General features: G+C 46.5%; 2 protein-coding genes across 5 annotated transcripts in view; one reads left to right on the forward strand and one right to left on the reverse strand.

Moving 5' to 3' along the window:
• The window catches only part of OGFOD1 (2-oxoglutarate and iron dependent oxygenase domain containing 1), a 20597-nt gene extending 1062 nt beyond the window's left edge, over window positions 1–19535 (forward strand). Inside the window, exons 1-13 of one of the 4 annotated variants that reach the window (XM_004704660.3) lie at window positions 79–256; window positions 3353–3498; window positions 5118–5164; window positions 8615–8715; window positions 10761–10877; window positions 11266–11357; window positions 11543–11671; window positions 12076–12189; window positions 13488–13567; window positions 13753–14072; window positions 17156–17278; window positions 18201–18259; window positions 18767–19535. In XM_004704660.3, coding sequence (XP_004704717.1) covers window positions 103–256; window positions 3353–3498; window positions 5118–5164; window positions 8615–8715; window positions 10761–10877; window positions 11266–11357; window positions 11543–11671; window positions 12076–12189; window positions 13488–13567; window positions 13753–14072; window positions 17156–17278; window positions 18201–18259; window positions 18767–18928 — 1644 coding nt within the window. In that variant the 5' untranslated portion in view covers window positions 79–102 and the 3' untranslated portion in view covers window positions 18929–19535. Of the gene's footprint in view, window positions 1–78; window positions 257–3352; window positions 3499–5117; window positions 5165–8614; window positions 8716–10760; window positions 10878–11265; window positions 11358–11542; window positions 11672–12075; window positions 12190–13487; window positions 13568–13752; window positions 14073–17155; window positions 17279–18125; window positions 18260–18766 lie in introns of those variants that run through there. The other 3 variants (XM_045293731.1, XM_045293732.1, XM_045293733.1) reach the window with 3 other exon arrangements.
• A 6915-nt stretch (window positions 19536–26450) lies between these two features.
• The window catches only part of BBS2 (Bardet-Biedl syndrome 2), a 27725-nt gene continuing 27083 nt past the window's right edge, over window positions 26451–27092 (reverse strand). Inside the window, exon 16 of the mRNA XM_013005196.2 lies at window positions 26451–26951. Within this exon, the coding sequence (XP_012860650.1) occupies window positions 26839–26951 (113 nt within the window). The 3' untranslated portion in view covers window positions 26451–26838. The remainder of the gene's footprint in view (window positions 26952–27092) is intronic.

A 27092-nucleotide genomic window follows, 5' to 3' on the forward strand; every position in this document is an offset into this window, starting at 1 on the left:
CGCTGGGGAGCATGGGAAACGGGGTGTTCTGGGAACTGTAGTCTCTGTAGGAAGAGCGCTGCGGCGTGATCCAAGTGGCGTGGGTCTGTAAGCCGTGAGGAGATGAGTGGGAAACGATCCGCGGAGCCTGACCAGGGCCGGATAGGAAAAAAAGGGAAGAAGGAAATGATGGCGGAGTTATCCAGCGCTGTCATGGAGGAATCTTTGAAAAAGCAAGTGGCTGAGAGCTGGCGGCTGAGGATGCCATTGAGTCACGGTAACCGGGTGCTTGTCGGGGGAGGGACCTCTCGCTGGCTGCCTGGGGCTCGATGCAACCCTGGAGGTCGGGGTGGAACTTCCCCTGTGAGTTTCAGACGCTAACTTTACGGGAATCGAGAAGCCCCGTCTTTCTCTCGCGGAGACTCGGGGGCCTTTGAAAGAAAAGCCCTGGGCAGAGAGAGGGGGAAGGGGCTGCTGGAGAGAGTGACTGGCCGCCGCGTCTCGCCTGCCGCTCGCTCTCCTTCGTTCCAAGTGAAGTTTGAATTTGGGGAACAGGACGAAGAGAGAGTGAGGGGGAGCAGAGTTGGGCTAGGAAATCGGGGATTGCCGCTAGAATCCTCGCCACTGATTTGTGCGTCTCTGGGTAATGGGTTTAACTTTTTTGAAGCTGAAGTGTCTTAGTTTGTAAACCAAAACCAAAGGCCTACCACTGAGTCGACTTTGGCTCAGCAAACCCTGTGGAGGGTTTCCAAGGCTAAATCTTCACAGGAGCAGCCCGCCTTCCTCGGTCCTCCCACCGAGTGGCTGGGTGGGTTTGAACCACTGAACTTGCGCCTGAGGAGCCCATAGGCTGTCCCCACAGCACCACCAGGGCTCATATTTTGTAAAATGGGATAATACAGCAGTTTCCTAGGAAAGTTATTGAATGGAATGAATACATTCATGCATGGTGCATCGATAAATATCACCCTAACTAAAGACCAATTCACATTTGGATAAATATTTGACTGGCTTATGTGATGGTTCCTCTTAAAGTTGCCCCATCATAGGGCATTGGTTTTAAGCTTCTCATTTTTCACAAGGCTACAGCTTATTAACAACCTGAGATAAGCAGGTGCCACAACCTTGCTTGGTGAAAGTAAGGACTTGAAGCACTTGCTAATAAAAAGAAGCTGATACCAAGGGCTCAAGTAGAAAGAAAATGTCTTAAAAATGATGATGGCAACATGTACAAATGTGCTTGATATAATTGATGTATGGGTTGTTATAAGAGCCCCCCAATCAAACGATTTATAACAAAAGAAAAAGTACTGCAGCCTTTAGTGTGGATTACGACTCAATGTAAAGAAAACCAAAATCCTCACAACTGGACCAATAAGTAACATCATGATAAACAGAAAAGATTCAAGTTATCAAGGATTTCATCTTGCTTGGATCTACAATCAATGATCATAGAAGTAGCTGTCGAGACCAAACGATGCATTGCCGTGGGGAAATCTTCTGCACAAGACCTCTTTAAAGTGTTGAAAGGCAAAGATGTTACTTTGAGAACTAAGGTATTTTCATTCGCCTCTATGCATGTGAAAGTTGGACATTGAATAAGGAAGACTGAAGTAGTTAAAATATATCAAAGCAGATGGCATCTGAAGACAGCGTGTAGAAATCATGAGTTATCTCGTGATCCACCTGTAAGAGATGGCACGCGAAACACAAATAAACTCGGGATCCGTCCGCATTGTGATACCTGACCTAATTTTAAGAGAAAGAGAAGTGTGTGCTTTGTAACTTACTGCAGTCATAATAATTAGGGATACAAGAAAGGAAGTTTGCCAAGTAGTGCTACTCTCCCTTTTAATTTGACACTTTTAACTTTGGGGCGTAAGGTTTTTTATCCAAAATACATTCAGTTCATAAATAATCGTTGCCAAAAACAGTTATATCAATGCGAATGTGGGGGGCCAGAGCTGAGACCTGAGTTAGTTTATTGTGCCAACCTGGCCGATAAACATGTGGGATTAATTGAAGGGCAGAGTGATAAATGGCTCCGTGAGCTTTGCCTTTCTAGTTCTTGGGTCTCTTGTTTTGTGATGGTCGCACCAGGGTGCAGCTGCCTTAACAGTTCCCTGCTTCAGCTTGAAACGCTGACTTCCTGCAAGATATCCCCAAGGAGAAGTCACATGTACCTACCCTGATGCAGCCCTGGGTGCTGGAGCATCCTTATGGAAATCCCTGCCAGCACTGAGATGCTTATACATTCACTGACTTGGCTTTCCTCCTGCAGTCGGCATCATTGCCTCTGTTTTGTGAGATGGAGGAGGACTTTGTGGATTGGTGTTGGACATATGGGTTAATGGGTTAATGTTGGGCAGCACTGGGTTGGGATGTTTTCTTGATGTGCATGCACTTAGCCTTTATATAAAACTCTCTTATACATGAGTTTCTGTGGATTTGTTTCTCTAAAGTACCCAGGCTAATACAAGACCCAAAGCCCATCTACAGACAATTGGACATCCCCTCCCAGAAGGGTCATAAAGTATGGATGAGACAGCCAGGGTGCAGTGTAGCACCAATGAAACAGCATTCCTCTAGTTCTTTAATGCTTCCCCCCACCCCCACTATCGTGACCCCAGGTCTACCCTATAAATTGGGCTAGACCAGAGCATGTACACTGGTACAGGTAAGAGCTCTCAACACACGGAATCCAGGACAGATAAACCCCTTAGGGGAACAGTAATGGGAGTAGCAATACCATCAGGGTAGGGGAGGAGAAAGGGGGAATGGATCTCAGTGATCGACATATAACACATACCCCACCTCCGAGGGGGACAAACAACAGAAACGTGGGAGAAGGGAGACAGTGATGTGTGTAAGATATGAAACAAAATGCATAATGTATCGAGGGGGGAGGGGAGAAGCAGAGCTGAGACCAAGGGCTCAAGTAGAAAGAAAATGTTTTGAAAATGATGATGGCAACATATGTACAAATATGCTTGACACAATGGCTGTATGGATTGTTGTAAGAGCCCCCAATACAATGATCTTTTTAAAAAATTAATGAATAAATAAAATCAAGTCATCGTCATCACCAAATAAAATAAATAATCATCAAGCTTTAAAAAATGAGCAAGAAGCTTGTTCTTAGAGACGTCACACGTTCTCGTGTTCAGGACTAATGTTGGTACAGTATCTTTGAAACGCCACATTCATCATTTCTTAATAAAGAAAAATACTTCTAATCTGTCTCACACATTTTACCTTCAGGTGTTCAGTTCCCCCAAATCATGACTTGCCCTTTAGTACTGTCCCTGCATTGACACTTGGGAGCAAGGGGACAAAAGAGGAGCAGCTATGGATAATGTTTTCCTTTCAACAGAAGCCATTGTCGTAGACGGGGACCCCTTTCTTCACTGTGTGATCCCAAACTTTATCCAAAGCCAAGACTTCTTGGAAGGACTTGAGAAGGAACTTTTGAACTTGGACTTCCATGAGAAGTGTAATGACTTGTATAAGTTCCAGCAGGTATTTATGCCCATCCCATTATCTATAGGCCCATTTACTACCACGAGACCAGAGGTTTTAGGCTGTGTTTCTCTGGACTTAATTTTCTCTTTCAGCTAACACCCCTTCCGATGACATCTTCCGCTCTGCACAGTAAACTTATAAAAAAATTGTCTGTGCTGTGTCAAATGCATCTCCTCTCATTCTTGTAAGCTACTTCCTGAAACTTTGACTTCAATCGCTCCACTGAACCTACACTTGTGAAGGTCACTCAAAATCTACATCTTAGTTTATCCAAGCCACTCTTATATTTCTCTGCATGTTGTTCTGCATGTCAGCATATTATCAAGTCTCCATGCTTATACCCTTGCCCGCCTTCACAACCACAGCTCTCATGTACATGTGTTAGCAAAATGTAAAGAGGCCCAAGAGAATGAGAAGTGTTCACACTGACATATACACAAATGCTCACGGTAATGGGAGCCAAAGAGTGGCAGCAGCCCAAGTGCCCGTCCATAAAGAATGCATGAACAGCACGTGAGCTCTCCATAGGACGGAATACTTATTACTCGGCCATGAAAAGGCATGGAGGCCAGACGCATGCTAGCACACGGGTGAACCCCGGAGCCCTGGTGTTGAATGAAAGAAGCTAGAAACAACACCATAGGTTACTGTATATACTCCAGTAGAAGCCGACCCAAAAATCCACCAAGGCACCTACTTTTACCACAAAAACTGCTTTAAAAATGTGCTGGGAAACTCGGCTCATACACGAGTATATACGGTATGTGATTCCATGTATATGCGATGTCCACAATCAGCCGCATCCATAAAGATAGAAAATAGATCAGTGGTTAATAATGGCTGCAGGAACGGAAAAATGGGGAGCTAGTGCTTAGGATGAGGTTTCTTTTGGAAATGATAAGAATGTTCTGGAATTAGTGGTCATCGTTTCACAACCTTGTTAATATACTAAAACCACTAGATTGTGCACTTTGATAGTAAGATACTGAAACCTCTGCTAGGTAAATGTCTACTCAAAATGGAAATAGGATCACATTGCACTGCTCAGAATCTTCCCATTTTCTTTAATACAAGCCAAGAACCTAGAGTGGCCCCAAGGCCTCCGTTGCCTCCTTGGCCTTGCCTACTGTTGTCCACTTGAGCTCTGGGCTCTAACCACATGGTCCCTTTGCCCTGGGCATGCCTTACACTCAGGGCCAAGACTCCTTTCCAAATCCTTCGGGCACCCTCCCCAACCTCTCCCTAGCCTTTGCCTCGCATTAGTGACTGATACCTGGATGATTCTGTTTAAAATTGCACACACCTGCCATCCTGACTACTCCTAGTCCCTCATATGGCATTGGGTCTTTTTCCCCTGTGTCCTAAGCACCTTATAGACTAATAATCTGCTTTTTTCCTTGTCTATTTCCCTCAACAGGAATTTCGGCTCCACCCTGATAACTAAAGTGTATCTTGAGTTAATAAGGCATAGAGAGGCAAAGTCTCCTACCCAAGTCGGGCAGCTGCCAAGGGAGGAGCAGCAAACATTCTCAGCCACAGTGCCGGGGACTGCCCTCCTCTGCATGTCCAGGACATGAAACCCACCCCCCTTTTTTTCTTTCTCTTTCATGATCAAGTCTGATGACCTGAAGAAAAGAAGAGAGCCTCACATCACTGCTTTAAGGTACACAAGCCGTCACGTTTGTTGACCTTTATCATCCCCGTTTTGTAGCAGAAACCGCCTCCAAAAATTCCTTCAGATTCAGATTCCGTAAGGTTAACCACCTGCCGCCAAGTCAGTTCCCACTCCTGACCACCCCCCTTGGGTGTCATAGTAGGCCTGCGCACTGCAGGGTTTTAATGCAACGTTTTCAGACATGGCCTCTGGCCTTTCTTCTGAGGCACCTCGAGGTGAACTCAAACGTCCATCCTTTTGGTTAGCACCCGGGGACTCTCCCTCTTATTGAAGAAGTTAGCGTGTCAAACCAGGCCTGTCTGATTCCAAGGCCCCCGGGTTCTCCAGGAGCCTTCTAGTTAACACTGGCGGCGCCTGTTTCACACGAGAGGTTGGCAAAGCCCCAGTGTGCACGGGTGGAGGTCACCTTCCGACACGGCCGCAGGCTTTCTTAGAATGGGGCTCTGGGAGATAGGTCAAAACCTTTTCAACAGTGCATCTTCTTATAGAGTAAGTTTGCTTGTAATAACGTCTCCTTCAGTGGAAAAAGGATGTGCTCAAAAACTTCACCACAAGATCATTGTAGCGGTGAAAAAATGCGAGGAGGCTTTGAAACATTCATGGAAAAAAGTCAATTATCTTTTCATTCCTTTTTTTCATAAACTTTTTGAGGTCTCCTTGTATATACACGTTACATAGCCACCCACTGAGATTTACATGAACCTGTACAACTCAAAGTGGATAACGACAGCTCTAAATATGCATGAATTTAAATATATGCATGTTGAAGTGATGCCATAGTTCATCAGTTCTAAGGATTTTGTGACTGTAAGATCTATAAAATGCTGGTAGAATCAAAGGAAACAGATTTGAGGGGGGAAAGTTAAAACAATGCACACAGGGTGAATCCATTAAAAGACACGTGTACTTTGATTTGGGCGTCTGTGTGCAAAAAAGAAAAAATGAGAGAGGGAGACTTGGAAACATGGACTATTGAATTCTGATTGGCAGGGTGACAAATTTCTTTTTACTTATGTAGGGTTGTTTTCTCATTCTACAATGAGTACATGTTACCTGCAATAGCTGCTTGTCTTTAATGTAACGGTATAGGTTTTTTGTTGTTTATTTTTTTAACTCTTATTTACATAAATGATAAAAACCTGCACAGGCCATTTCTTAATGATATTTTATATTGATCTAGACCCCTCCTTTTCCCTCTAAAGATTACCATGCTCAATTATCTCATTACACCCCTCTGACATGCATTCCCCATGGGCTTGAGCTACATCCAGGCCTGAATGGTAAACAGCCAGAGGGTGAGAGAGTGGAATTCCTTGATCTTTGGCTTCCCCGGTTGGGTGCTGTGGTTTCCTTCATGAAAACAACTAACATGGGAGCCATTGACAGGAACCCAGCGTGTCTTGTGACTAGAAGCACTTTGTATATGGAATAAAATTGTGGAGGCTGATCCATCACCAGTAAAAGATAGCTTTCAGACTCCGATTAATCATGAAGACTTGGCAGAAATGTTCATCACCCATATGCTCTGGTCTGGCGCAGCAAGGCTGTCTTTGCCACAGTGCCTTGCAATGGGATGTGATGCTTCTGGCTGGACCGACTTAGTACAGGGTTTTGTTTGGGTAGTATGGTATAAAAAGGTGCTTCATAATAAAATCCTAGGGATCAACATAGAGACTTGACTTTTAGTTCTGAAAAGCAAAGATGCATTTTATGGGAAGTTTAACTATGTACATTTGAACCAAAATCCCCAAACGAATCTGGTCTCTTTATGTGTGCTATTTGAACTAATGTCAATTCTTTTAAAATATTTTTAATTCGCTTTTCAGAATTGGGTGGGGGGGATTATCACATTTCGGGATAACTTTTCAGAATTAATTGGCTGACCGTAAGTTGTGTTAAAGGGATTTCTACACTGAGAGCTACTTTAGCTGGTAAACAGAAATGCCCATCCTCTCTGATTAGTATCTTGTCTTCCAAACTCCTGTGAAAGGTTTGATTGGTTACCATCCAGTTAATTTAATAGTAGTGCAATTTATGTGGTCACACAGTGTCCATTAAGCAGTTTTGCGATTCAGACATGCTGAAGCTCGGGACTTTGACAGGGTTGGAGTGACCTAGTCATGAAGAGGGCCGGACCACTACATGACAGACCATGCTAGAAGCATGTTGTTGTCACCGTTAAGTTGCTGCCAAATGGGTGCACACCCGTGGACAAAGTAGACCTGCACTCCACCAGGGTCGCAGCGCCATGAGCCTTTGGAAGCAGATCGCCAGGCCTGACTTCCAAGGCGCCTATCAGTGTGAGCTGCCAACTTTGGAGCAAGTCCAATGCTGAGCCACTTGCCCCCACCTTGGGACTCCTTACTATAAACCTTCAGGAGAAAGAAAATGTTGAGAAAGTACGATGTGCCATCAGAACAAAAACTAAGCCATATTAAATGTATGTGGGGGAAAAGGCCAGCCCCCCCACAATGAATTGCAGGTTCAATAGACACAGTTGTGTGGTTAATATGTATAAAGATTATAATAAAGTCATAGAGAGCATGAGAGAGAGATGAGAGGTTGAAATAATGGCGTCAGACACATTTCATGGTAGCATGCTCACCTCAGCCCCACTTGGTGGTCCACGTGGAGAGAAAGAGACCTGAGGGCAGGAGAGAGGGGGAGGGGAAGGAGGACAAGTGGAAAGGAACAGGGGAGCGAGGACTTGGGGGAGAGAGGCCAAGGAGAATCTTTATTACTAACCAAGGCTTATATATCTTTGGGGGGCATGCAAGCCCACTAATTACAGGTAAAGACATACGTCACAGGAAGGGGTTGTGCTATAGGTAATACAGCAATGAGAGGGGGGCAATCTAGGGATATACACGCAATAGGAAGAGGAGGGATTAAGGGTATATACATGACAAGATGGGCAGATCCTAGATTCAGGATGGGATCCTAGATTCAGATGGCAGCCTAACTTTGAATGTCATTGAACAGGTTTGACCTGTTCTCTGGCTCACTATAGAAACCATTATCAGTAGGGTATAAACCTCATCTACAGGGACCAGACTGATGGTCTACAGCCTTTAGGGAGGAGTAGCCCATTGTCTTTAACAGCAGGGAGTGGGCCCAGACAGTAGTCCGGCAACTGACTGCCTTCAGAGAAGATATCTCTAAGCATCTGACCTCCCACCATATGCTGGCAAATAGCCTCTAATGTTTGTCACATCTTTGGGGGAGACAAAGCTGGGGAAAAGTCTCTTTATAATTCCACAAATAGAGGTTTTCGTTTCTCCAGGCCAATCAGTCTTCATCTCTCCCAGTTAGAACCTAGGATCTTTCTCAGGAATTGATCTCTTAAATGCACCCCACAGAAAGAGACGGTTGTGTGTGGGCCCAAATGGAGCCCACGTGATGAATGATGTAATGAGGACCTGTGACCTACCTTTCCAGGAGAATTCTCTATGAAGATTTCCGGGCCTGGCTTTCTGACGTCTCTAACATTGACCTGGATTCAACCATTGATATGTCCTGTGCTAAGTATCAATTCACAGGTAAGGAGAGGTAGCATCCGTGTGGGAAATACTGGAGAGATACCCTTCCGTGGCAGCATCAGGAGCCTCCCAATGAGGGAGATAGAAATTCCAACAACATGGACGTTTGCCATGTAAACCCAGAAGCCCCTTCCCTGGCCCTCTTCCTTCCTGCGGCCTCTGCTGTCACCAGTGGGGGTGCACCCTTCCACTTCTCTCTCGGAGCACATACCGGTCTATACTCGAGTCTGAGTTTTTCGGCACATTTTTAATGCAGTTTTTGTGGTACAATGAGGTGCCTCAACTTATACTCAGGTCGGCTTATCTCGAGTATATATGGTAAATGTCTTTTTCCAAAGCAGTCAAGTTTGACTTTCCACTTTTATTTTACTGAATAAAAATGTCGGTGTGGGTTCCTGTCCAAAGGAAGTGCGTGCTTTTGGAGGACAACGTGGTGATAGACTTGAAAAGCCATATTGTATACGCTGGGCACTTTTATTTTTCATTTGAACCATTTCAAACCGAGAGAGAAATGGCAGACGGTGCAAATTCATTTTCTGTGGCTTTTTTTCTTGGACCGTTTGAGTAGGTTGTTGGCATGATGCCCCATGCCCCAGAATCCTGAAGGCATTCCTACCAGGACAGCCCATTCGGGAAGTTAGCGTTGATCGAGTGTTACTGTCTAGCCCGGGCCCCATTCAGGTTCATGATCTGGTCCTTTATCCAAAGGATGCGGTCCAGGAGGACACCGTGCACTTGACTGCCACGCTTCTTTAGCCTGCAGTCTCCAACTCGTCTTGGTCTTTCATGATCTGGATCAGTGGTTCTCAACCTGTGATTCTCGACCCCTTTGGGGGTCAAATGACCCTTTCACAGGGGTCGCCCAATTCATAGCAGTAGCAAAATTGCAGTTATGAAGTAGCAACGAAAATAATGTTATGGTTGGGGTCCCCACACCATGAGGACCTGTATGAAAGGGTCACGGCATGAGGAAGGTAGAGAACCACTGTTGTATACACAGCAAAGAAGACCACCTCAGCAGGTTCTTCATGCAGCAGGGTGATACAGCTTCCAGCTGGGTACCCATGTTCACCCTCCTTTTCCTGGGTTGTTACACCCTCGCTGCCCACGGGTTCCTGTCTAATCTCTCAAGGTGCTTGGTCAAAGACCATAATACTCAAGGCAGGCGTTTGTCACTAGTTAAGTGAAAAACTGTTAAATGTGGTTATCAGGAGACTAGCTTTGTTTAAGGCAGTGGTTCTCAACCTTCCTCATGCCGCGACCCTTTAAGACAGTTCCTCATGTTGTGGTGACCCTCCCCCCAACCATAAAATTATTTTCATTGCTACTTCATCACTGTCATTTTGCTACTGTTCTGAATCGGACAACCCTGTGAAAGGGTCGTTCGACCCCCAAAGGGGTCGCGACCCACAGGTTGAGAACCACTGGTTTAAGGTTTAAAGATAATTTGAGGGCAATAATTTCAGAGGGCTATGCAGTCTCCATGGCTCCAGAAAGGTTGGAGTCTATTGAGAATCTACATTTCCCGCTTTAGAGCAGAGTCTTCTATAGACTCCATACCTGTAGCCCGGCACCCCCCTAGATCTTCTGGCCTGAGGGCACAGGAGACTTGTCCACGAAGGCCAGCAAATATGCCACACCCTCTTCTTCCTGACTCCTTCCTCAGTGCGTCTCAGGCGGCTACTTGCCAGCTTCCAACAGCCCTGGCACTCTGAGCACTGAGTGTGTCATTAGGAATATGCCACATGAAGCCGTGGCCATGAACTCCAAACCAAGGCCATCTTTAAGTGCACGTGTGGGTAGGAAAAAATGCGGGAAGAATATGTACAAAGATACTGTTAGCGATTGACTCTGGGTCTTGTCCTCGGTGTTTCTCAGGATTTCTTACACCGACTGTTCTTTTGGTCATTCCCAAAGAGAAGGAACAGGTGTCCTTGTAAAGATGGGTCCTGCGAATGTGGGGCGAGCTGGTCATCAAGGCAGGGCAGCTGCCTGCCATGCACTCCCTTCTGCAGAGACCTGAGGGGCCCCTTCAACTCTTGCAGATGCCTTACTGTGCCATGACGACGAGCTGGAGGGGCGCCGGATCGCCTTCATCCTTTACCTGGTCCCGCCCTGGGACAGGAGCTTGGGGGGCACTCTGGACCTGTACAGCGTTGACGGTAAGATGAGGGCGTACCCTTCAAAGCCAGGGACCGCTTCTGAGTTACAATGGAGTTGACCAGCAGGACCGTTCGTAGCCACGACCGCTATAATGATTCCTCAAGGGAGATTGATCCGGGGCAGTAGCTCAAAGCACTCTTGCCACCCCCCTGCATGGTGGCTGGCAGCACCATTCCTCCGGAGGTCGTGCAGTTAAATTGGAGATGAAGAATAGTCAGAGCTTGCTTCTGAATGCCGTTCCTGGAAGGGTAGGGCCGTGGGCAGCTGCCACAGTCAGTCCGTCTTTCCCGCTGAGATTTGAGAATTGTCCAGAGCGAGGTGAGGTGGCCCAGGCGGCTGGTGCCGGTGCACCCCATTCCTGGACACGTTTGTTCTCCCCTGGCGCAGAACACCTGCAACCGAAGCAAACCGTCAAGTCTCTCGTTCCTTCGTGGAACACCTTGGTCTTCTTTGAAGTGTCGCCAGTGTCCTTTCACCAGGTACAGACGGTCGGGCACAACGCCAGGGTGTCCTTTGGAAAGTCCTCCTTCCTCTCAGTAAGACAGTGTCTTGTCTGACCTACTGGCCGGGTGGGTGTCACGCCTGGTGGGAGGGTCCCGAAGTGCCTGCCCCTGGGCTGCTCATCTCCAGCCACGCTCCCTGTGCTGCTGCTCTTGTTCTTCAGGTGTCTGAAGTGCTGACCGAAGAGAAGTCACGTCTGTCTCTAAGCGGCTGGTTTCACGGCCCTTCACTGCCCAGACCTCTCACTTACTTGGAGCCCCCCCTCCCCCGGAGCCCTCACATCCCCCGAGACGTAAGGATAAATTCCTGTCTCCAGGAGGCCTGGTGGCATGGTGGTCAAAGTCAGCAGGAGGTGCAGCTCAGAATTCCGCAGGGGCAGTTCTCTGTCTTACAGGGTCGCTGTGAGTTGGAATCCGTGCAGTAGCAGTGGGTTTGGTGTGTTTTTTTCATAGTAGATCATTTCTTTATTTCACTTTTTTCCTGGCAACAAAACGAGGCTTTGAACTTGCTAGAGCATGAGAGGGAGGAAGAGCAGGCTCGGGAAGCGCGCAGGGGGAGTTCTGTCCTGTCTCACGGGGTCGCTGAGTCGTCAACGACTTGATGGCAGTGAGTTTTACAGTCTGAGATGAGAGGTCAAAGCAAACAAAGCTATAGGAACGATTAACACACGTTTCCCATCTGCTGTTGCTTTGAAAGCATGAGATTTTGTACGAATGGATCAACCCTACTTACCTAGACATGGATTACCAAGTTCAAATTCAAGAAGAGTTTGAAGAAAGATCTGAAATTCTCCTAAAGGAGTTCCTTAAGGTAAGCCCGAACACCACGTTCTGTCTGAGTTCTTGCTACCTAAGTGGGTGAAGAGGCATGGCTAAGACCTTTGACTTTGGTTGTTCCTGGTTAGAATGCTCCATTTCTCTTCAAATAAACAGTGACAGTAGCCAACAGCGGCACGAGTCATCCGCTTCCTGGGCTAAATCCAGGGCTCTGGAACGCACACAGGCTGCCGTCTTTGCAGGAGCAGATCAACAGGTCTCCTTCCATGGACCGGCCAACCTTTGGGCTAGCAGCCACGCACGTCCCCATTGTCCGGCCAGGGCTCCGTTCTGCACCGCTGCCGTGCAGTTTGTCCAGTGAGTGCTTCTGAGTCCGAGTCATACGAGGCAGATGCCTGTCTGGGCAGCTCTGTCAGTGACTACGTGACAGTGATAAGGTAGCATCTTACAAGGGAAAGGGGATCCGGGCAGAGTACACGGATTTATATCCTGGCTATGCGTTTGCTATTCATAGCTCATCATAATCTCTTTGCTAAATAGAATCATAAGTGTGTCATAGGAGCTCCGGTCAGCTGGGGCATCCTTCTCACAGTTCTTTAAGAATGCAAGGCAAGTAGGATCCCTGTTTTACTTGGGAAGAAGTAGACGCTAAGATGGATTTATAATTCTATTGCCTATCTTTGTAGTTGACGTGAACATATAAGAGACTGGGAAGTACTGCTGTAAATGAACTTGCTTAATACTATTTAATTCGGCTTACTAAAGCCTGGTTACCTATTTATAGCTAATAAGACTAACATTTCCAGAATGCTCCCTGAAAAAAAATGCATTAAATAAAGAAATGTGAAGCCTCTGGTGGAGAATCTGACTAAACTAACAGCTTCCTATACCACTCTTGACGTTTTAAATGGAGAATGCTGACTGGATCAGGGAAGAAGCTTAGACCTAAAGAATCTTTATTGTTGACCGATTTTCACTGCAACAACATTGACTACGATGCAGTTAAATCCTTTCCTTCACATCTTATGACTTAAAAGGGTCTTTAGTTGACTCTTCATTTTACAAATGCCAAAACTTGAGAGATTTAGCAGTTCAGCATAAGATACACAACTACTTAAGGGACCGTCCCAAATCAGAACCTAGGGGTCTTGGGTAAAGTATGCCCCAGTTTGGTGCTGCTCTGTAGCGGCAGGAGGGCACCTGTGTGTGAAAGTCAGCTGGACCCTCCAGGAAGCCGCCAGACAGATGCCCTGCAGAGCTGCCACACCCACAGGGCCAGGGTGGGATCATGGGAAGAGAGGCTAACCGTCTCTGGATTTGCTCACTTTCCAGCCGGAAAATTTTGCACAAGTGTGTGAGGCATTGGAGAAAGATGGCGTGGAGTGGAGCAGCCGCGGTCCTCCTAACAAAAGGTAGAGCCCCTCCTTTCCGGCATTTGCCACAGCGCTGTGTTGTCGCCAAGGTCAGCGATCGCAGGCCCTGAGACTATGTTGCAGTCGTACACGCTGTGCCTTCGTAAGCCACGCCAAGCTCAGTGAGTGAGGTGGAAAAGCCCATGTGGGGTTTCGCTGAACGACTCAACATTCCTGCCTTTTAGGTTCTATGAGAAAGCGGAGGAGAGTAAGCTTCCTGGTGTTCTGAGAGACTGCATGGAGTTATTTCGCTCCGAAGCGTTCTTCTTGCTGCTCTCCAACTTCACAGGCCTGAAGCTGCACTTCTTGGCCCCTTCAGCAGACGACGACGACAAGGTTGCGGATGGAGAAGAGGGAGAAGTCGCGTCTACTGCTGATGGCACTGAAGAAGGGGCCAGTCCGAGCTCCTCCGAGCCAGAGAACGGCCCCGGGGCCATTGGCAACACCAGCCAACAGAGGGACGGACAGACGGACTCAGCAGCAGACGGAACTGACGCCAAGAATGGTCAGTTCTTGTGATGTGTCCTTCTTATCACTCAGCTCTCAGCATTTCGTCGTGCACTCACTCTGGACGTGGGCCTTTTTAAACATTTTATTAGGAGCTCTTACAGATATTATTGTAATCCATAGTTCCATTAGATCAAGCAGAATCAAGCAGAATTTGCTGCCCTCCTCCTTTTTAATAACATTTTCTTTTCTTCTTGAACTTTGGTATCAGCTCCCCTTTATCCCCTCCTCCACCCTCCCACCCCCCCTGAACCTCAGTTCATTATATCAATATATATTGCCTTAACTTACCCCATCCCATGTATCCAAATCTCCTTAATTTTTTTTAACCATTTTATTGGCAGCTGGTACAACTCTTATCCATCCATCCATCCATCCATCCATCCATTGTGTCAAGCACATTTGTACATTTGTTACCATCATCACTCTCAAAACATTTTTCTACTTGAGCCCTTGATATCAGCTCATTTTCCCCTCCCCCCCTGCCACCCTCTCCCCCATGAACGCTTGATAATTTATAAATTACTATTATTTTGTCATGTCTTACACTGTCCGACGTCTTCCCTCACCCACTCTTCCATTGTACATTCCCCAGGGAGGGCATTATGTAGATCCTTGTTATCGGTTCCCATTCTCCTTAAATTCCGAGGCTTGTTCCCTTCCAGAAATATTTCTTGAGCACCTGCTATGTACTAGGCCCGTTTACAGGACAAAAGAGATTTTGGCTGGCCTAGCTACGTTCTAGTAGAAGAGACCTGAGATTAAACATGTACGCGAACAACAAGAAAATGCCAGACGGTGTTGAGTGCTGGGCGTAAAGTAATGATGGGGCCATGTGCCCAGGGACGGCTGGGGTGAATGGGCTCTCTGAGATGCCTGTGTTCGGTCGGGTGGTCTGGAGAAACAAATCTAGTGACACTCATCAGAAAGAACTGTAATATCAAGAAATAATTATATATCAAGAAGGCCTAAGTCCGATATTAGTCCATAAGTCCCCTTTCAGACTCACATAGCTGCAAGCCAGTGATGCAGACTTGTGAACCAGGAGGCAGGAAGGTCACAGGTCAGTGAGTGCGGGGTCAAGTGGATCCACCGTCATCGGCAGCATGGCTAGGTGCCAACAGCTCTCAAGTGGGGCAGCTCACATGGGGTGGGTCCCAAAGGCAGGCAGGGAACCAGGCCGACGGGAAGACAAATGGGCAGAGAGAGAGTGGAGGTTCCCTGTTCCCCCACTTTATAAGAAGCCTACACCCCCGAGGAGGCTCGTCAGGCTGTGACCTGGTTGACAGATCGGAATCCACCCCTACAGTTTCATAAAAATTCAAGTTGACATGAATCATCCAACAACTACAGTGTCCTTTGAGCTCAGCTCTGCACGGACAAGAAGGACCTGAGGGAAGAACAGGCAATACAATTCAGGGGGCTAAGAATTATACACATCACAGAAAGGAGTGTGACTGCCCTACCTGAAAATTACACAGCGGGCCAAAACCAGGAAGCAAAAGGAGGTGAGCAGCTCATTTCTGCTCGGAGCAGCAGAAGAAACTCACAGGAGCCTGTACATATTGTCAGAAAGAGGCTATGCCTAGTGAGGATCTGTGGTCGTCTGCAGACACCATGGAAAAGACAAGGGAGTGGATGGCGGCGGCGGACCAATTCAGCTTTGTGTTTCAGCATTGACCAAATCAGATGAGAAGATCTGTCGCCCATTCTTCTGGCTGTGACCTTCCCCTCCTCCCACCCAGTTCTCTGGAAGAACCCCATGCAGTTAGAACAAAGACAAGGGGTGGACGCAAACCTGCAGGGTGAGGTGCTAACTGCAGCAGGACAGCTCCTATTCCCTGAGCTGCAGTCACTTCAGTCTCCACGGGGTAAACAATGCTGGGCTGTCCCATCCAGAGCGCAGCCGTCCTTTGAAAGATCCAGAGTTTCTATACCTAGAACCTAAGAGGAATCAGGGTGATTTTGATGATCAGTAGGGGCCGGGCTTCTGTTTATTGTTTGCAAGGTGCGCTGCTGGCACAGTGGCTGAGCTACTGATGGAAAGATGGGCAGGTCAGACCTCAGCTGCTCCACAGGAGCAAGCTGTGGCAGCCTGCCTGCAAACGGGTTACAGCCAGCCTGGGATACCCTCGGGAATAGCGGTTCTCTGTCTGAGAGGGCTGCAGGAGCCGGAGCTGACTCAGCAACAACTGGGTTGGCTCTTGGTTTTTGTTTCCTTTCTATGGGAACCTGCAACTTAGCAGAAAATCTTTGTAAGCTGCCCAGAATGTTCTGTCATCGAGCATCGCTGTGTACACTAGGCCTTCACTCAAGCAGCGAAGGGGACAGAAAGGTAATGGGGAAAGTTACTATTGACAAAAGAAACCATCGGGCAAAAGGCTTGCTCAGCTTGTGGAGTCAGATTAGGTAACCTGAATTAATTGAGGTCTTTTGTCTCTACCTCCCCCATTACTACACTTTACCTACACAAAGAGTTTCAGAAGTTTGTGGGGAAATGGAAATTAAAAGTTGGAATTTCGGGGGGTGGGGAGGGAGGGGGAAATGAGCTGAGACCAAGGGCTCAAGTAGAAATAAAAGGTTTTGAGAATGACGATGGCAACAAATGTACTTCACACCGTGGATGTAAGTATGGATTGTGAGAAGAGTTGTACAAGCCCCCAATGTTTTTTAAAAAATGGAATTTTCCCACAAACTTCTAAAGCCTCATTGTATTTGCATTTTCACATTGCATTCCTAGAAGCTATCATTAATTACTATAAAATATTGTATCAAATGGCCTTAACCAATCTCATTTAGATTGCTTCCTATTCTTCACGAAGTTGCTATTTCACCTGAAATTTTTTAGTGTCGACAGAGAAACAGAAACTCAACGTTCCCCCCCAAATAACCTTCGTAATTTTTGAGCGTCATTTCCAAGGCCAAGTGGTGTAACAGTTGTTCTGCTGAAGGTTGGGGGGAGGGTCTCCTTTTAGTGCTGCGCCACCCTCGCTCTCCCCTTGCAGTGCAGCGGTGGTATGCTAGGCTATCTTTTACGCCCTGGCTCCTGTTTCTGGCCAATCTTCTGTTGTGTCTTCTTAGAGTTGCATGTTCCCGTGTGTCACGGGGAGTTGAGGCATTGGAAGACTGGTCACTACACGTTAATCCACGACAACAGCAAGGCTGAGTTTGCCCTGGACTTGCTACTCTACTGTGGCTGCGAAGGTGAGAGCGAGAAAGGCAGGTAGGACATGCCTCCTGTGGAGGGACAGTGTCTTATGAGTGCCCCTCGCCATCGGAACTGATCATTTGTCTTGGTCAAGATCACAGTACCCGTTCTCACAGAGATGGAGGGGCTCTTGGAGGTCAGCACTTTCTGAACTCTGAGCCAGATTTATGTCTGTGGTCAGAGTATGGGGGATGGGCCAGACTCTAGTCTCCCATAAAGTACCCCAGGTGGGAGCCCTGATGGAGTCGTGGTTACATGTTGGGCTGCTAACTAACTTCAAGGTGAGCAGTTTGAGACCACCAGCTCCTCTGTGGACCAAAGAAGGCTTTCTATTCCCCTAAAGAGTTACAGCCCCAGAAACCCATAGGGCGTAGTTCGGCCTTGTCCTGCAGGGTCACGATTGACCCAATGGCAGTGAGTTAAATGGCCCCTAGCTACAGCTTCTGTGTCACTGGCCTGAAGTGAATCTATCTTACATTCCATTCTCGCCTAACTTTCAGTCGCGGAGCCCTTGTGGCGTAGTGGGTACAAGGTAGCTGGTAACTGCAAGGTCACCTGTTGCAACCACCAGCTGCTCTGAGGGAGACAGACCGAGCTTTCTGCTCCCGACAGAGAGTTACAGCCCCGGACACTCAGAGACCACTTTGCCCTGTCCTCCAGGGTCATGGTGAGTGCGCACCATTTCAATGGCAGTGAGTGTGGTTTGGGTTTCTGGTCACTTTCAATAGTTACTCAGTGTTGATTGAAAGTAGCCCTACTCCAGTTCAGGTATGTCAGGAAATGAGGCCGCTAGGGGAGAAAAAACCCAGAGAGTAAGTTTAGACTCACCACTCCCCTCTGCAGTCCCCCACTGAGCAGCCTGGGATCACTGGTCCAGATGCAGAGAGCATCCTGACTGCTGCTTGTTTCCTGTGTCAGGCTGGGAGCCAGAGTATGGCGGCTTCACGTCCTACATCGCCAGAGAAGAAGATGAAGAGGTAAGTGGCCTGAGAGCACCCTACCCTCGTGATGCGTGAGGAAGCTCCTTCTTCAGACCCAGGCTTGATGGCCTTCTGTCCGTGTCTCTGGCTGGTAAGTCACTTGCTGTACCTGGCAGTGGTATAATGTCTAGCAGGCCATATTCAGCCTGGAATAAAGATCCAAAAGGAGAAATCATCAGGATCTATTCTGCCTTCTCAGGCCCATTGATAAATTCCATATAATAATTTGGAATTTATTTCTACATCATACATTTCTTTCGGTCTTTTAAGTTAGCAGGAACTGAGAGCTTTCAGTCAAACGTTTCCGGGTGGGTACTGGACTGGAGCTTGTTGGAGACGCGCTGGAAGAACACCAGCTCTCTCCCAGTGCAGGATCTTCCCAAGGATCCCTGATTCTCGTTCTTAGCATGTAGCACAGAACCCTCTGTGCAGGGGTGAATCCTGGAAAAAAACGGAATACACTCAGTGTTCTGATGGGTCCTTCCTTCTGTCTGCCTGTTTCAGCTCCTGACAGTGAATCCGGAAAACAATTCCTTGGCCTTGGTCTACAGAGATAGAGAGACTCTGAAATTTGTCAAGCATATCAACCACCGAGGCTTACACCAGAAGAAAGGCTTCCCATGCCGCACAGGCTTCTGGGACTTCTCCTTCGTCTACTATGAATGACAGGAAACGCTGAACAAGGAAGTCACCCTTTCCTCAGTCCCGGGAAGTCTGGAAGTGCTGGGCAGGGAGGGCTGCAGATTGGCCTGATCATCTGCCTGTGTTTTCCTTCAATGGGACTCATAGGGATTGTCCTCAGTACCCGAGATTGGAGCTAAATGTTTCGCTTTGATTTAAAACAAAACTGAAAAAGGCCTTTTGGTGATAATATTTGATCCATTTCCCACACTGGCATCCTCAGTAACTTTTCTTATACTCAGTAATGTTTTTTATGGTTTTTTTCCGCCAATATTCACAAATACGCATGATTGATGGTTCTGCCCCTCCCAGTTACCCTGGTTTCTAAGACCAGAGAAGCTTCCACCCTGACCGTGCTGCAGTTCTCACTGGTTTGAATCATGACTCTTCTGCTCAGCCTCTGCCTGCCTCAGCCCAGTGCTTTGGATACTGGTGGACTAGTATGCCCTTGGGAAAGGGCTGGCCTTACAAAACTACTTGGACCCAAGAGACATCTGGCTGATGAGGAAAAGGCAGTCAGTCATTTCCCAGCACCTGCTGCCTTCTCGTCACTGGGCTACGGGTGCTGTGTAAATAAACCATTCTAGACTCACGGTGGCTCTTGTCTCTGATGTTGTTTCTGATGTCAACTATAAAACGACTTGCTCTTGATTTTTCAGTACAAAGGAGCTTCGAAAAGCGGTGGCAAATGGAATTTTTTTTACATCATTTTATTGGGGGTTCATACAATTCTTATTGCAATCCATACATCCATTGTGTCAAGCACATGTATACATTTGTTGCCATCATTCACAAAACATGTTCTTTCTACTTGAGCCCTTGGTATCAGCTCTGCATTCCCACCCTCCGTCCTGCCCCCACCTCCCCTCCCCCGGGCACCCTTGATAATTTATAAATTTTTATTTTGTCATGTCTTACACTGTCCGACGCCTCCCTTCACCCACTTTTCTGTTGTCCGTCCCCCAGGGAGGAGGTTATATGGAGATCCCTATAATTGGTTCCCATTACATGTTTCTTGAGAAAGAGTAACCTCGTGTGTGTCAGGGAAGAAAATGCATTTTCACTCAGTACGGAGTGAGGACGGTTCCGTTCTGATAAAGACGGTAGGTTCTCTTAGTCAGACGCTGTGGAACAATCTGTAACTACACCCATGGACTTGAACAGCATAAAACCCAACGATGCTTTCACCCCTGCACAGATTGGCGATTCCCCGGTGTGTGTGCGGTGTGTTCTCTGCAGTCGCAGGATGCGTCGCAGTGGTTGCCAGCAGCGTGTTTCTCGAGAAGTAAAACCCAGTGGGTTTTTGGCAGGAAGTGCACACTTTCCTTACGATACGTCTTGCAAACATTCCAGTGGTTTTAATTAAAAGTGCAGTTTTATGTCTATCCAATTGTTTTTGAATACCGTGTACAAATCTGGTAGGTATACTGCTAAGGGACAAAGACTACATTTTCTCCGCCCATGCATGTATTTCCCAGCTCTGTAACTCATGTTCTCTTCTGACTGCTTTGTTATCATTGCTGCTGCTGCGTTATTATCAGCACATCCTGTAACCGGGAAGTGAAATGTCTCCAGAGGTCAGCGTATCCACTGAGTTACACAGCTGGGAACGTCTGCTGTAGACTGGTGAAGCTAAGCATTTCCTCTTTCTGCTAGTCAAACCCAGGGCGGTCAAGCGTTTTACACATGGAGTTCCCACATGGAACTATCAAGCATCCTACGAAACAAATGCTCCAATGGAAATGCCAGATGTGCGATGGTTTACCAAACTAGGAATGTCCCCAATTCCTTCTGGGGCAGAGGAAAAATACTTATTTTCATGGTCAAGTATATGAATATAAAAGAGTTTTACATGTTTCCCAAAACAACTTGACTTACCATGGTGGGAAAAGAAATGAAAAATACTGTCTGCTTAAAGCACAGGAGTGTTTCCATTGCCACCCTCAGATGAGAAAGCAATTGCATGCTTTTCCATGAAAGTACGTAAAATACCAAGTTCTGTTTTTCTCAAAGCCCCATTTCTATCCGCAGGCAGAGCATTTAACAAGAAATCTTGTAAAGTTGAAAATAGCAATGTCCACAACAGTTGCCAGAGTAGACCTTGAGGTAAGAAGATGGCAAAGTTCACAACACATTCATGGGTTGAGAAAACCTAGTCCTCCCCGGTGGCATAATGGTTATGTGCTGGGCTGCGACCCATAAGGTCTGCAGTTTGAAACCACCAGCCACTCCTCGGGAGAAAAATGGGGCTTTCTACTCCTGTTACCTGCCCTAGTCTCAGACACTCACGAGGGCAGTTCTATGCTTTTTCTCCCTTAGCAGTAAAGACATTAGCATGATTTAAAACTTCATCCATCTATCAGAGAATTCAAGAAAGAAAATGTATGAAAATGATGACAACAGCAATTCTACGATTATGCTTGATCTAATGGAACTGTATATTATAAGACCTGTAAGAGCTCCTGATAAAATGTCAAAAAATAAATTTTAAAAAACTTCATCAAAACACAATTAGATTGATTGACTATTACAAAACATCCCGTATTTACAACCACCGGAATGTTCACAGACATCCGGTGAATGAGGAGACGGCGGATGCCTGTCTTTCCCCAGCAGTCCATACAATACATTGAGTTGTACTTCTCGAGAAACAGCCGGTTCTTCTGTTGTCATACAGCCAGTGAATGAGAAAAGAGGGGCGTCAGTGTGTACTCTGAGTTACAAAGCTGGGAAAGCCCCCCAGTACAGTCTACCTTAAATTAACTTTTTTTCCTGATGTACAAGTACATGGAGGTAAAAAGAGTTTTACATATTCAGAAACAGTTTATTTCTAAGACTATAATATAAAATGTTGTTTTCAAGCACAGGAATGCTCTCCACACATACTGTGAATGAGAAAATGTGCGTTTTTCCACACATTTAACTCCACAAGGGACAGTTATCAATATCATTATGCCAGTGTAGACGGCAGATAGGTTTCGAGTTACAAAGCTGGGAAGGTCCTGATTCATTCTGTGAGAACTTATTATTTCTCATGTTCAACTGAACATCCCCTTACAGAAGGGTCTCATGGAGGAAATGAGCAAGTCAGGGTATAGTATAGCACTGATGAAACATACAACTTTCCTCTAGTTCTTTAATGCTTCCCCCCCTCCCCACTATCGTGACCCCAGTTCTACCTTACAAATTCAACTATACCAGAGCATGTACACTGCTACAGATAATAACTGGAAACACAGGGAATCCAGGACAGATAAAGCCCTCAGGGCCAATAATGCGAGTAACTATACCAGGAGGGTAAGGGAAAGGTGGGGGGAGAAAGAGGGAACCGATCACAATGATCTACATTTAACCCCCTCCTGGGGGACAAACAACAGAAAAGTGGGTGAAGGGAGGCATTGGTCAGTGTAAGGCATGAAAAAATAATAATTTATAAATTATCAAGGGGGAGAGAGGGAAATGAGGAGCTGATACCAAGGGCTCAAGTAGAAAGAAAATGTTTTGAGAATGATGGCAACAAATGTATAAATGTGCTTGACACGATGGATGGATTCATTGTGATGAGTTGTACGAGCCCCCAATGAAATGATTTAAGAAAAACAACAAAAAACCTCAGGAACAGTAATGGGAGTAGCAATACCATGAGGGTAGGGGGAGATGGGGGAGAAAAGGGGAACCAATCACAATGATCGATGAATTAAACTCCCCTCCCCAGGGGGACAAACAAGAGATGTGGGTGGAAGATACAGTGTACAGTGTAAGATATGAAAATGCTAATAATTTACATTTTACCAAGGGTTCACGAGGGTGGGATGGTGAGGGAGGGTAAAAAAGAGCTGATAGCAAGTGCTCAAGTACAAAGAAAATGTTTTGAAAATGATGACAACATATGTTCAAATGTGCTTGATACGATTGGTGTATGGATTTTGATAGAGCTGTAAGAGCCTCCAATAAAATGATTTATTTTTTAATGCATTGTTTTCCACGTGCACAACTGTCGTCGTGGTTACCGTGTTACCCTGTGAATGAGAAGAGCGATGTCCACCGATGTCAGCGGCAAGCCCCGCACATCCTAAGGTTGAACTGACTGATGTTCGAGTCCCTCTGCTACTCAAGTCCATGGAAGTACAGAGTTTTTAAAGTTGTTCAAAAACAATCTGACTTACCAAGAGGCTGAAATAACCCAACATGCAATGTTTACAACCACAGGAATGTTCTAAATAGGTACTATGAGTGAGAAAACAGTGCATTTTCTTCCATGACAGTACATAACACACAATGAGTTTTGCTACTTCTTGAGAAATACACTGAATTCCATACACAGAAGAGTTTTCAATACACCCTGTCAAAGAAAACAATGACGTTAATGGAGATGTCAGATATATTTTGAGTTACAAAGCTGGAAAGGTCTCCACCTCCCTCTGGGGGCGAATACACACCATTTGTTGAAGGAGGTGTTCCTTTCTGATGGTGTGCTTTTTGGTCCTTTGTCAAAAGTTCATTGCCTGTGGGCGACTGCATTTATTTCTGGCTTTCTCTTCTGTTCCATTGCTCTGTCACCAAGGTGTTTGCAGCACTGTGGCTGTGCAGGAAGAGGTTCTGAAGTCAGGTAATGTGACGCCTCCTCCTTTGTCCTTTTTAAAGGAATTCTTTGCTTATCCTTCTTCCTGGCTTCCATCTGTATTCGAAGTTGGTAATATCGTTTCCATTTCTTTAAAGAATGGAATTTGGATTGCAGTTATAGATGACACTAGGTAACACCGGCATTTTCACAATACGTCTCAGGGGAAATGTTTTCAGTTTTTCCCTGTTGAGCATGACATTGACCATTGGATTTTGACATGTGGTCTTTCTCAGGTTGAGGAATTTCTCTTCTGTTCCTAGTTTGCTTGTCTGAGATGGATGTTGGATATTACCTCATACGTTTTCGGCATCTATTGATATGATCATGAGGTTCTTATTCTTTGTCTTCTGTGGTAGATCGCATTGATTATTTTTTGAAGATTGAACCATCCTTTCATCCCTGATAGTAATTCCTCTTGGTCAGTGAATTCTATTTATTTATTTACTGTATTACGTTGTTGGATTTTTGGAGGCCAGAATTTCAGTGAGAATTTTTGCGTCTATGTTCATGAGGGACGTTGGGCTGTGGTTTTCTGTCTGTGGGGTCTTGCCTGGTTTTGGTATCAGGGTGCTACTCCCTTCATAGAATGAGTTTGGGAGTTTGCTGTCCCCTTTTGTCTTCTGGAACCATCTGTGCAAAATTTGTGACAGCTCTTCCCTGAATACTTGGTAGAATTCCCATGTAAAGAAATGGAAACATTCCTATGTTGGTAAACATACAATACTTTTAGTTTTTAACCATCATAGTAAATTTAACTATTGCCAAAAAAGCCATGTCAAACTCTTTTATATTCATATACTTGAACATGAGAAAAAAATAAATTATGTTCCCACCCTCACCATGATTGGGGACTTCCCAAGCTTTGTAACTCAAAGTATGTCTGACATCTCCACGGAGATAGTTTTCTTCTCTTTCATAGGATGTCTTGATAACTTTTCCGTGTGGCGTCCGATGTGTTTTTTTGAAAGGAAGTAAAATTAATTGTAATATCCCTTCGTAGACCAAAGTGCACATGATTTTTGCACTCAAGGACGTACTGACAACATTCTTGTGCTTGTAAACACAGTATGTTTTGCCTGATTTTACCATCTTAGTAAGTCAAACTTTTTAAACGATGTGTAAAACACTTTAATTCCATGGTACTTCATAGGAGACAAACAATAGCTATCTCAAGCCTAGAATGTGCTGGGCTTGCCCGCGCGTGGCTCAGTGTATCCTGTTGGCCTCACTCTTCTTGCCACAGGAATTACTGCACAGCTGGAAAGCAGAGGGTTCTTAAGAAGTAAAACTCATGGTGTTTTACAAACTATCGTGGAAGGAAACGAACATTGTTTCCTCATCCAGAATCTGTCTTACAGACATTTCAGTGCTTTTAAAGACAGAAACGTTTTACGATTTTTCATCAGTCTGTCAAATCACTGATTCCTGATTCCTCTATACCCGTGGTTCTCAACCTTCCTACTGCTGCGACCCTTTCATACAGTCCATCATGTGGTTGTGACCCCCCATCCATCAAGTCATTTGCATTGCTACCTCATCACTGTCCCCTTGCTACTGGTATGAATTGGGCGACCCCTGTGGAAGGGTCCTTCGACCCCCAAAGGGGTCACGCCCCACAGGTTGAGAACCGTGGCCTGCAAGAGTGACATTCTCAGGAACCCGCAGGGGCAGCTCGCCTCTGTCCTACAGGGTCACCCGGAGTCGGCGTCAACTCAGGGGCAGTCGCGTGTCGCTGCACAGCACACTCCACCGTACACCGCAGGAGCCGAGCCCTGCCACTGCCCTCTCTGCAGATCACAGAAAACCACCCAGGAGGTAGGGATGTCTGTGGGGCTTATGGGTTGAAAATGTAAAACAAAGGCATTACCGTGCTTATTCTCATTGGTCTCCGTAACGCTCATTTCAGAAACAGAAGAAAACCTGCTGGCCAAATGGGTGAGACATTAATAAAGACGAATTTGGACACATTTGAGGGCACTCTCACCCCTTTTCACTGCCCTCAACTGCTTATGAAACGATTCTGGTGTGAAAATTAATGTTTTGTCATTAAACCTGCCCTGAAATCCATCTTAAGGTAGATTTTAGGCGCCCCCTCGCCCGTGGAGGGACTGCTAGCTGTTGGCAGAGCCAGGCCGTGAACTCTCGCCTCCTCTTAGGCACACAGCTAGTTAACATTACTGGCCACCTTTGGCATAGTGGTTACGTGCAGGGCTGCTAGCCGCAAGATCCGCAGTTGCACACTATTGGCCGCTCCTCGGGAGAAAGACAGGGTTTCTTCTCCTGTAGAGTCGGTCTCAGAAACTCACAGGGGCAGTTCTACCCTGTCCTAGAGGGTCACTGAGTCGCATCGACTCAAATCCAGCTGAGTCTGGAGTTTGGGTTTTGTGGTAAGGTGTGGCCATGGTAGCTAATGGAATCTGAATGGAGAGGGGCTAGTTCCAGGACACAGCTTTTAAAAGAGGGTCCCTCGCTTCTTTCTTTTCCTGTTCTACTGGCTAGCCATCGATAACCAAATGGCCCTAGGTCAATTCTTCTCAAATATAGTTCCAGGCCTTAGCTCCATTGTGAAAATCATTCTCTTTAGGCTTCTTAGAAGAGAAACAACGCTGGACAACGCTGGATGAAAGAAGCTGGGGCCCTGAAATCCTCACGTAGTCATGAATGTTGAGGCCTATTGATTACTACAGTTGCTAGTAGTGTCCCCACCAGTGGGCCATCCTAAATGGGCTCGTGCCCAGCACACCTGCTGCTTGCCCTTCCCTCTCAGTGATGCAAAAGAAGGCGGGCAAGCCAAAGGGCCCACACTTTTTCTCCACCAAATGCAAACACTTCCTGATGCAGCTGATTCTAATGTGGTGGTGTGTTTAAGCATCAAACACACAGTTACACTTCAGGTTTTAATCAAAAAGTAAACAATCTCTTGTAAAGTGACAAATTCTATGACAATCGCAAGCCTAAAAGGATGCGTCTGTACAATGGCTTTATGTGCGTCCAGAAAGCTTGGACTCTGAGACCCTGACGTTTCGGGAGTCCTTCGCTCTCCTCCTCCTCCTCCTCTCGAGGCTAGCCCTCTGCCCCAGGCCCGTTGGGTTATAAACACCAGGGGAAGGCAGTCTTCGGAGGCGGAGCTCTGTCTTCAGGGGCACAACCACCCCAGCGGCTTCAGGCCCAGGTCCCTGGGCTCACAAGGAGGAGGTGACACACAGCCAACGAGGCTCGGGGTTTAAGCAAAAGTCTTTTCCACCCACTTCACTTCCCATCCTTTGCTCTCCTACGAAGACGAAGACGCTGTGCCCGCCCGCATGACTCTGAACAAGGTGTTGATGTTGTTGCTGCGGATCGCATCCCGGCAGGCGGTGATCACCTGGTTCTTCGGTTTGCCAACTGGATGGGAGAGACGGCCATTAGTGTGAAAGGCAAAGGAGACTCAGAGGCCAGTTTTACCACCACACAACACTGGGGCGAACGGGGTTAGGTGACATGCAAATGTACCCGATCTAGTTTTACCACCACACAACACTGGGG

This window comes from Echinops telfairi, unplaced genomic scaffold (genome assembly GCF_000313985.2).
Source record: "Echinops telfairi isolate 266 unplaced genomic scaffold, ASM31398v2 ScPeMD7_2291;HRSCAF=2852, whole genome shotgun sequence".
NCBI classification, from domain to species: Eukaryota; Metazoa; Chordata; class Mammalia; order Afrosoricida; family Tenrecidae; genus Echinops; species Echinops telfairi.